The 11,821-nt window shown below is 39.7% G+C and overlaps 1 protein-coding gene across 1 annotated transcript in view; it reads right to left on the reverse strand.

Moving 5' to 3' along the window:
- Nucleotides 1-10,395: 10,395 nt before the first annotated feature.
- The window catches only part of ADAM22 (ADAM metallopeptidase domain 22), a 254,809-nt gene continuing 253,383 nt past the window's right edge, over nucleotides 10,396-11,821 (reverse strand). Inside the window, 1 exon segment of the mRNA XM_044678916.1 lies at nucleotides 10,396-10,416. Within this exon segment, the coding sequence (XP_044534851.1) occupies nucleotides 10,396-10,416 (21 nt within the window).

The following is an 11,821-nucleotide window of genomic DNA, read 5'->3' on the forward strand; positions in this document are numbered from 1 at the left end:
AGAAATGACAATGGTTTTTTCAGTAGAAATGATGCTAAAGAAAATGCACTGTCATCTACATTGATACTGCACTCTTCAGGTCACTAGGCCTGTCCTGGTTTTATTGTAGGACCACTGATTCTACGGTTAGTTCAGGTAAGGTCTTTGCCAAGCTCGGAATGGCCTATTCCAGAGGCAGGCTTATAGTCCCTTTGGAAGAGGCACAGGGTGGTGCTGTGATGATGGGATTAACCCTACCCTGCCCATTTTTAGATGTAATCACCAAAAGTATAAACACCCCACTTATACTTGAGTGGGGGAGGTCTGTAACCCACCTATGCAAATGGGTGATGGATCAGAATCAACTAACTACCCCCTGGGCAGTCCTAAGTAAAGCCTTTGTTGTGATTGGTACATGTAAAGTAGAGGAAGGCACAGGAAGGGACACAAAAGAAGCGCTTTTAAAAGGGAGTGACAACTTCCTGGGAATGAGTTCTTCACTTCTTCACCTTGAACTGGACCTGGAGGAGCTCTGGCTGAGACCTTGGACCGCCTTATATTTCTCCTTAGAACTACACGTGGGTGAGTAAAGGCTGACTCCCTTAACTTCCCTGGAGGTACCAGCCTCTGGAGGGGCCCTTGATTGGGAGGAGCCCTTGTGGCTAAAACCCTTGTTAATTGACTTTTAGGCTCTGGCTGGGCCTCTGGAGCCCTGCTGGAGTAAAGCCAAGACTTGAACACATAATCTAGTTTGTTAATCTAGATCTCTTACTCTACCCTCTTCTCATTTCTCTACTTCCACTCTCTCCTATATTTTGTAAATAAATTGCTAAAAAACCATTTTGGAATTAATATTCAATTCCTGGTGACCAATCCTTTTTAATATTCAGCCCAACCAACCATAATTTTCCCCTTTACAATGCCAACAAAGAAGGATCCTCATCCACTCTTCCCTTCATCCCCGCCCCCCGCCATGGCTCCACCAATAAATAATTTCCAAGGACCCTGATACTTACACGTTTAGAAGTGTGTTTGCTCTAAGAAGAATTGGAAGGAAGGATTGTGCTGAAGAAGAAGAGGACTCAGGCTTAATGGGCACACATTTTGAGATCTAACTTTCTGTATTATTCAGATTATGTACCCATTTCTTGATATGGGCTGTCAGCATCATGGTAGAGTGAGAACAAATATTGTATAGACTTCATTGATCTTAAAGAGTCATGAGTTTGTCTGTCTCTGACAACTTATTACCTCTCTGATGAAGTCACCTGAGCCATCAACCTCAATTTCCTCATCCAATGAGATAATAAATAAGTTCTTTTCACATTTTGAAGTATTCTATAATTCAGTGATTATTTGGTACCAAATTATTATAAAATGGTGAATATGGAAACACTACATTTCTAATATGATTAATCTGCTACAAGGCAACAAACTGGGCCAAATATTCTGTTCTATGACTATGACTTTCTTAAGCAAAGCTGCTAAATGCCTGAAGAGTAGAAGTGTCCTTTTCCTGACAAATTTGAGGTATCTCTTTCCCTTTCATTAATTATCACTGAGGCCCTATAAATTACCCTTGAATCTCACGTTTCCTTATTTCTATTTTGTGTTGGAATCCATTTCACACATTGTGTACTTTAATTATAGCTACATTTTTTTTTAAACCCTTGTACTTCGGTGTATTGTCTCATAGGTGGAAGAGTGGTAAGGGTGGGCAATGGGGGTCAAGTGACTTGCCCAGGGTCACACAGCTGGGAAGTGGCTGAGGCCGGGTTTGAACCTAGGACCTCCCGTCTCTAGGCCTGACTCTCACTCCACTGAGCTACCCAGCTGCCCCTATAGCTACATTTTTTAATCACTTTCCTGCCTTTCCCCCCCAAGTTTTATTGGAAACAACTTTTAAGCCATACTAATAAACTGCCCACATGATGAAACTTGAACTTTGGTTTGGATTTAGGACTGGACTAAACAGAAGTTGATCTGGTTGTCCTAACTCAGGCCAATCTTGCATCACCACAAGGATAAAGAGTGCTTCTTTCTTGACCTTTCAGGTCTATTGGAATTAATTAAATATTAAGTTAAAGGTATATTTAACCTTAATGAAATCTCATGGAAAGAGCCCCTTAATTCTACAGAAGTGGTTGCTTGAAGATGGTGTATTTCATATATTGCTAGGCACTTAGTAAATGTTTGATGAACAAATGAGCACTATTCTTGAGGCAGCTGTTTTAGATTGGTTGCTTAAATATAGTTGTGCTTGATTTAGCCTGATAAAGCGAGAATGGTGGCTCTTTCTGAACTGATAGAGTACAATGTTAATTGACTTGGGTTAACTACAGTGGTCTTTGCATAATATAGATCTTCTCAAACTGCAATATGCCCAAGAATACTGCAAATAGGCAATAAATATGGACAAACTCCAAAGATAATTGACATTTGCAAATCTTCTGCTTTCTGAATTCCTTCACACACTCAAATGGCACCCTAATTACTAAACAAGCTAAAGGAAGGCTAACAGTAAGGGGCAAAGACCAAGAAACAGTCCGCAAGTTCTGAAGCCCTCCCAGCCATATCCCTAAAGATCCACCAAAGAAAGTTCTAACCATTAGTCTGGCTCTGACAGATGGTTTAACAGAAACGGCTATGGTTATTTTTTTTTTCAGTAGAAATTATACTAAAGAAGATGCATTAGCATCTATATTGATGCTGCACCTAAAGGATCACCAACCCATTCCATGCTCCCTATCTGTGAATTCTCTACGGATTGTCTCCCAATTAGAGTGTGATCTCAAGAAGAGAAGGATTGTCTATTCTATTTATAACACTGCCAGGTATATAATGTGCACTTTATAAATTCTTTTTTTCATTCATTCATGAGTACAGTTGAAGAGTTCTACAATAGTCTTCATAAAAAACTTAACATATTTTGGTTTTGCTTAATTTTTAGTGCCATAGTTCTTTATAACACTCATGCACACTGTGCCATCCAGAAAAGTGATTAAACCTGGAAGGGAAAAGAAACTACACCAATACCCAGTGACATTCTCTTTGTCCCCTATCTTGTCATTCCTCTGTAAACAGAACAGTTTAGCATAAAAATTCATATGCAAGATAGTAAGAATTAAAGAACTACGGGAAAAAAAATCACAAAACATTCATTGAAAGTCACTTTATTGATGTTACAATAATAGTAACATAGAAAACTGGATTTTTTTTTTAAGACTGGACACTAATAAAATTGTGGAAGAATTTGGAATCTCAATTACAGTGACTTTTAAAAACAGCAAAATTTCGCATTTAGCTATTAACGTAGGAAGAGTTTTTATAACCGGAACAGCTCATATAACAAAAGCACTCGGGAAAGCAGCTGCAGTGATACATTTCATATTGGTCTTTGCCAGAACCTGGTATCTTTGAAATAGCGAGAAGAACTTGGAAGTGTTGATCAGCCAAGCAGAATGTAATGCCTTAAGTAATGGGTATCTAAGTTTTTACAAATAATTGCCCCTTCCCCCAACAGTAAAACCAGTATTTTGTTTTTTCATGCCGGTATTAACACTTCACCAGGGGGTGGCTCCAGATTATTTTAATCTCCCTTCTCAAAAGTAATGCTTAAGAACACTAGCACAAATCGATAACTATGTCAACATATAACCAGTTTCTGAACGAAGCTATCTGTTGCGGACACCATTTTGGGAAAAGAGCCCATTTTCCAGCCAGTTACAAAAGATGCACAAGTGGTTCTTGTGAAGAAACTATTTTGCATTTAAGCAGTTATTTTTAAAAAATCCTATATAAAACATTAGGTATTTGTGTGTGTGTGTGTGTGAGAGAGAGAGTTTTACCCATAAAAAGACTAGTCATGAGACCAGTCCCACAATTTGAATATGTACTGGACTAGAAAACTCAGGTTTCATAACCAGGCAGTGATACACAGATATAATTTAGCAGGAATTCTTGTACTATTATTAAATAAGTATTAATTCATATTAGCACTTGGCTAATGGTATCATCACTAGCACCGCTATGGTTAAAGATCTGGGCTATTTGCAAGAATTTCTCTCTTGAACATAAACTGACTGTGGCCCTCAGAGTAAAAGTAAGAAGATACTTAGGGCTAGGCTAAACCATTTCTAAATCACAAGAGCATTCATTGGGGAGTGGGGAGGGAAGACAAAGGTAAAAAATAGTACTTTTTTCACAGACTCCTTTATCCATGACTGGCTCCATCTTGCCAATTCTCTCTGGGGCTTCCCTGTATACCTTTTATTTAGACCCTCCTTTTTCTCTGTGCATTAATAATTGGCCTTTAAGGAAACCCACTATGGCAAGTTGGAGGGCCAAGGAGCCCCTTTGATTATAGAATTAGATTCACAAACTCTTAAGAGTTGGAAGATTCCTTAGAGATCATTTAGTTCTAGGATCCTTAACTTTGGGTTTTTGTCATGAAACCCTTTAAGCCCTCTGGTGAATCCTTTTTCAGAATAATGCTCTGTTACTCTTATTTAGAATTGAAAGAAATGGTCAATTTCAGTTAGAGTTTGCTGAAAAATAAAGATGTTATTTTTTTTTCCCATCCAAGTTCACAGAAGTCCTGAAATTTATCCATGGACCCCTTGGATACGTGTTGTGTTCTACCCCGAGTTAGGAACCCCTGGTCTAGTCCACCCCCATTTTAAAGATGAAGGAACAAGCCTCTGAAAGTTTGTGACTAGCTTGTGGACCCAAGAGGCCTTCCCATTGTTTGGCACAACTGTTCTGAATAATTGGACAGTTTTTTTTTGTTGTTTTTTTTAAACCCTTAACTTCTGTGTATTGACTTATAGGTGAAAGATTGGTAAGGGTAGGCAATGGGGGTCAAGTGACTTGCCCAGGGTCACACAGCTGGGAAGTGTCTGAGGCCGGATTTGAACCTAGGACCTCCTGTCTCTAGGCCTGGCTCTCAATCCACTGAGCTACCCAGCTGCCCCTAATTGGACAGTTTTGATAAACAGCGACATTGTGAACAACCCAGTAAAGCCAGCCACAGGGGCAGTGTGAGCACAACTGTGGGAGCAGGTGGATTAAATTGAGGCACTCAGGGCTCCTGCTCAAGCTGTCCAGAGGGCTCAGTTGCCGAGTGCCTATGCCAAACCCTACATCAGGAGTGACCCTAAACTACGAATGCCTCCCAGGATAACAATTTGCCAATTCCATCAGCTAATCCCTTCTGATATGGGAATGGGAGAGGGCTGGAGGAGTGCCTCCCTTCTCCCAGAGGCTCTCCTTCCTTGGTTTCCCATGTATAAGTGTGCTTTAAATGGAGCTTTTATTTTCTATCCACAAAGGTGATTGTGATGGTAGAAATTTCAGGGGAAGGAGGTGGATGGGAAAAGGAACAAAAAAAAGCCATTGAGGAAATACTTTGCAATATCTCTCAGATCATGCCAGCTAGGTGACCACATATAGCTAATGTATGTCTGGTTCTGTTTATAAAAACAATTCCCGCCACATAACTCGAGTTATTTTGTTTGGTTTACGGGATGAAGTGTAGTAGGCTCTCTATTTTGGGATAGACCTAAAGCAATTAATAAAAGGGGAGTTTTCTAAGATGTTGCTGGGCATTCATTTGCTCCTTGGGCACATGGGTAGATATATCTGAGCAGTACCTGTGCTTGGCACACAGGTAGCAGTGAGCACCTGCAAATGTTTTCCAGAGAGGGCATCTTACGACAAATGTGTGCCGATGCTTCCTCATCAGTAAGTTTCTGTTAGAGGGTGCAGGAGAGATCAGATGCCTTCCTCCCCATGAAAATCAGAGATGGGAACATTTAGACATTTTGCCCTTATCAAGCTGAAAGGACGCTCTTCCCCATCCATAATCTCCATAATCATAAAGGTCAGCTCTATTTAGAAAAGATCTCTGATACGTGTCTGCACCCCTAAGCCAAGCACTTGGCTTGGGACTGGAGGATCCTTGCCAGGGGAGTGTTTTGGGGAAAGGAGTGTTTCTCTTTGAAATCCAATCTATACAGCTCAGAAAAATGATCTGGTTGGCATCGTAAATAACTTGGGAAAAGATACAAGATACTGATAGGGAATTAAGGGAAGAAATGAAATCTTGTTTTTTCTATATATACACACATACATATAAAATATATATGTATATACATGTATACATATTTTGATAAATAAAACAAGATATCATTATATATACATATAAGTATAAAGTGCTAATATAGGCAGGTACTGCTTTGGATGAGAGGGATATGCAGAGGATGGCTGAGCCCCTGCTTTCTTCTCCTCAAGGTAGAGATTTCGTGGAACCATGCGGCATAAAAGTTCATTGTAGAAATGTAGGGCTTGGTCTTTGAATCCATTTTAATAGCTCTTTGTACTGAAGCAAATCTAAACAATGGCTTTAGGAGAATGATATCAGGGCCTGAAAATTTGACATTTAAATAACACAGCAAAGAGGGCAAAGATATATTGAGTCTGGCCTAAAGACAATAGTCAAAAAGAGAAAATGAAGTTGGCTTACCAGAAGAGATCCAGAGAAATAGGGATTGGGGTCAGGTTCAACTCTGTCACTAACTCTCTATATGATTTCAAAGGTTTAATTGGACCTTTTTAACCAAAAAAATGAAAAATTCTTTTTGAGGAATTTTAGAAAGGTTTCTAACATCCTCAAGAAACATTGCTAAGTCAACCTTTGAGAAACACGTGTGTCTTGGTCCAAGCAGAAGGAATGATGGTGTAACTACCATTAAATGAACATCGATGGTTCAAAATAAAAGGTTATTTTTACAGTTTGATCTTACAAAGACCCTTGGATTCATTAATTAGCTTAATCAAGACCTCCATAGTACAGTTCTCTAGTCCTTCCTTAGGGATGATTCTGGGCTTTTATAAATATAGCCGTGACAAAAGACTCTAGAAAACATTTTCCTAGAATGCTTCGTGACCTCCACAGACTGGTTGATTCTTTTCCAGTGGCCATTTTTCATGGAAGGGTCTTGCCTTTCTCTTTGTGTACTAGTTGCCCTTATGGAGACCATTTACCATCACTACTGGACATGGGCAATTTGTGCTAAATGAAGGCCACTTGACCAAATCCTTGAGAGTCATAATGGCCAAGGTGGACCTTCCCTTTACTACTTACTTATATTAATAGAGAGCAAATGGCAAGTGATTGGTTAAAAATGAGCATAATTATCAAGGGACCTTGAATCGTTCCTTTAAGTCAAGTTGTTTAAGTACTTCAGTTGTCTTTGACAAGTAGAAATTTTCTGACATTTTTTCTTGGCTCAAAGTTTGGAGGACAAAAAGCTAGGGTTCAAAGGAAGAGCGTAAAGACCCCAACATTATTATTCTGTGCTTAGTACAACCCTATTACAATGGCCTTCTGCAATGGGTCAGTTTCTCAGAACATGACCCAGGTGATATCTTGGTTTCCCATCTTGAAAACAAAGATGATGGACGGCAAGGGTGTTGGATTTGGAGTAAGAGAACTGGGATCAAACTGTGTGACTTTGTCTTCCCCAATCACTCTTTGGGCCTCTCACTCTCCCTATTTGTAAAAGGAAGGGGTGGGATTAAATTGACTTCCAGCCCAAGACCTAGCATTCTATTACTCTATCATCTCTCTAAAACCAACCTGTAAAAGTTATGTTTGTGCTTGTGTTTAATGTCATGCACCCATTCTTTGGGTGAGTTCATCAAAAGCCCTATGATTTTAGATCTGATATTTCTCAAATTCCCAAAGAAGGTGCCTCCAGGTATCATTCATAACACCGTGTGAAAGAACCCAATAAAATGGCACGTACTGGAAAGCCGTGATATGACTGACGACATTCATTCAACTTTTAACAACATAATCATTGCAATAAACAGAAGTTCTTTTTCCATCATTTCTGACTAGAGATCACCAAAGGGAGAACTTGGGAGCTCACTGCCATCTGCCTACCAATATAGTTTTCCTTCAACAATATCCCCCGAAAGGCACATGTTCATCATTTCCATCAAAAATAATTGGAGCAGAGAAAGGAATGAAAGAAAAACCAAGCTGTGGACATAGAGTGACAGGTGGGTTCTTTCCTTGTCAAGACTGGAGCAACCACAACTGGATAATAGACATATAAGGTACACAAAGTTTACTCATACATTTCTTCCACGTAAGTTATGAAACACCCATCACATACTCAATACTGGAGAATTTTCAGTCCACACTAAAGTGAGGGGTCTTGTTCAAAAGCCACTTTTATTTGCACAGTCTTCAAAATCTCCCGGCCCTCCTTGGCATCAGTCATTTGATCATGTTGCCAAATACTTACCCAAACCTTTGTAAGAAGGTTTTGCATTCTTGATGCAAGACCAACATTCAAGATATATCAAGCCTTGTCCTTTAAAATGCTCCATGTGTTTTGTATTTAAAAGTGGGTAGGGTCGATTTTTTTAAAAACGTATTTAAAGACATATAGTGAAAGGAAGTACATTACAGAAGGCATGAACATAAAGGCAACTCGAGAACTTGGCCCTCACCAGCTGAGGTGCTCATGTTGTTTCCCTGTGAGCACTTCCTGTATGGAAATTAATGGGGGGGTGGTGGGGGCAGAAATTAAGAGGGGTAGCTAGATGGCACAATGGAGAGAGTACAGGATCTGGAGTCAGGAAGACTCATCTTCTTGAATTCAAATCTGGCTTCAGATACTTCCTAGCTGTATGATTCTGGGCAAGTTGCTTGCTCTTTGCCTCAGTTTCTTCATCTATATAACAAACTGGAAAAGGAAATGAAAAACTACTCTAGTATCTTTGCCAAGAAAACCCCAAATGGGGTCACAAAGACTTGGAGACAACTGAAACAAGCGAACCACCACAACAAAGAGACCATCTTTGAAATTTTGCTTGACCCTATCCATTCATCTCAAGGAAAAGGATAAAGAAATGAGATCAAGAAAGAAATACAGTACATATCCATCATCATCAAGCATCTAATCGATCCCACCATTCATTTGGTTCATTAGAATAAGTTTCCCCATTTAGAAAGACACAGTAGAACCATCACCATCTTTCTTACACTGGGTTGAATTGGAGGAAGGAGTCTTTTAAGTTAGAATTCTTATTTTCTGTGAATCATAAAAATAAAATTCAGGGTTCAAAATATTAGCTTTTTTCCCACCAACTGTTTATATAACCTTGCAGATACTACACACAGGTGTATGGCCACTTTGGATTTCACTGATTGGCCTACCAGGATGGAAATTTCTGGTATTCTCCAGTTGTTTGAGCAGTGTCCGGTGTGTTGCTTTTGTTTCCCCCTAGGTAAGCTCTGTTACCTGGCTCCACATTTTCTTCATGAGTAACAATACAAATGTGTCCGTAATAAATACATGGAAAAACAGTAGCTGTTAGAGTTAGGATTGTAGATGTCGCTGGAAGAAAAAGTTGGACGACTGGACAACCTCTAAGTCAGAGAGCAACATGGTACCTCATTGCAAGGCACCAGCTGCCATGTGCTTCTTCAGCACAATGCTGGGGGCAGCAGGAAGCCCCGATTGGCATTTTGATGTCTTGATCAAGAACTCCAAGCTTCCAGGACGTGCACAATTTAAAAGGACATCAGATGTTCTGGTCTAGTGTTGGAGAGACACATTTACATCACCGACTGCTATATATACAATTTAGCCTGCTCGTTCGTCATCTTAGAAGACCATTTGATCTAGAACGATGGTTATTAGTTTTGAGCGACCGTTTAGGCATTTGGCAAAATACACTTGTGTGTAACAGCTGTTTTGACATTTAAAAATGTTGACTTATATACAGTTGCACTTCTAGACTGAGAATATAAACATAAAAAGTAAAAAAGGATGTATATATAGGCAATTAGCCTCTCATAGCTTACAGTCCTGCAGAAAGAGTCCTTTTATGTCTTAGCCCTGCATGCTAGTTTCTACTACGATATGTTGTTTCCTTAAGGGTGGAGGACAACTTAAAAAAGGCTCATGCACATAGCATTATGGTCTACGGCGAGAATGTGCTTCAGGTACCCAGTTCTGGACCCACGATTGTCCTCATTTGGACTGTATTTCCCCTCTTGGAAACTTGCCATATTGAGGACTTGTGAATACTCTTACTCCTATCTGTCTACCTATCTGTCATGCGGATTATCCTTGGTCCTATTCAGTCTATTTGTTATTCTGTGTTATGGTATATGATTCCCAGTGTTCTTTACATGGTTTGAGTAAAATTCTAAGCCAGCAATGGAAAAAAAAAATGATCCGGGGATGAGATCTCTCTCACTCTCTCCTCCTTGGCATCTCTGAAGGTCTTCCATATTGTCTGAGGAGCAGATACATTTGCATTGACTCAATGAGGCTGAATTTCTATAAAAGTTGAAGTAAACAGTTCCAATATGTCACATGTAAACAGTTGGTCTTAAATGGATGTCTCCCAAAGCTGCACAAAAAAGAAAAGACACGAGTTTAGAAAGTTGGAATCAAGTTCACCACCTTCCTCATGGGGCTCTAGAAAAGAATAAATTAAAGATGGCAGAGGGAGGATGGGTTGATTTTCTTCAAAGTCCTGTTGTCTTATTGATGAGAAATGGACAAAAATGAATAGTCTCCCCAGATTTTTGCAACTCTTTGGTCTTGGGCTCTAGTCTCCCTTCTTGTACCCAATTAGTTCAAGATCAGAATTAGAATTTAGAATTATTATTATTAGAATAATGAGAAAACCAATTAGTTCAAGATTATATATCACTCCCTCCTTTCCCCTACCATTCTCTTACCTTCTGCTCTTAGCTCCTGTACTCACTTCCAGATATTTAGGTTTTTGTTTATGTCTCTGGCAATAATGAGCTCAATAGCTTATTACAGTATCTGGCACACAGTAGGTGCCTAATAGGTAGTTTAAAAAATACTTTCCAGCTGTGGTCTCACTCTATCTTTACCACAACCTTCTATTATTGCCCCCATTTTACAGATGAAGAACTAATATTTAGGTAAAGTAAAGAAGGTTTGTGAGGGGCCTGAAAAAAATGGAAGAAGTCAGGATGGACTTTCAGACCCACAGAAACACAGCATCTATTTTCTGTCATGGAGCAAAACTGAGTTACTATTTTACAAGTGAAGAAACAGATATGGCTGCAGCAGACAGAAATAGCTGAGTTTGGCAAGGGCCATAAGTTTGAGGCAGAGTGGGACCCCAAAAGAAGACCTATTTAAAGTATGAATTTTGAATCTAGTTCAGTTTAGTTAGATTCAACAAACTTTTATTCATCATCTGCTATGTGCAAAGCAGAAATGACACAACAGAGAAAAGATAACTGGACTTAGCGTTAGGGAGTTGTGGGTTTGGGTTGTAATCCTCTGATGTGTACCAGTTGCATAACACTGGGCAGGTGGCAACTTCTTAGTACCCCGCCCCCCAAGATTTTCAAAGTCTAAAACTATAAATTGCATCAGAATTGGGTTTCCTTTGCAAGTCTACATATTTTATTTTTTGCATTTTAAAACATAATTCTGAGAAGGGGTCCATAGGCTTTACCAGACCACCAAAGAGGACCATAATACACGAAATGTGAAGAACTCTTGGAGAAAGCTGCCAAGAACCCTAGAATGTAAGTGATTTGCCAAGGGTTTCACAGCTTATAGACATGTCAGAAAGAGGCCCTTAAATCATATCGAATGCCACCTCCCTCTCTTTTCCTCTCTCCCTCTCTCTCTCCCCTCCCTCCCTTCCTCCTTCTCTCCCTCTCCCTCTCTCTCTTTCCCTCCCTCTTTCTGTCTCTGTCTCTCTCTCTCTCCCCTCTCCCTCCCTCCCTTTCTCCCTCTCTCTCTGTCTTTCTCTGTCTCTCTCT

This window comes from Gracilinanus agilis, chromosome 5, assembly GCF_016433145.1.
Source record: "Gracilinanus agilis isolate LMUSP501 chromosome 5, AgileGrace, whole genome shotgun sequence".
In the NCBI taxonomy this organism is placed as follows: Eukaryota; Metazoa; Chordata; class Mammalia; order Didelphimorphia; family Didelphidae; genus Gracilinanus; species Gracilinanus agilis.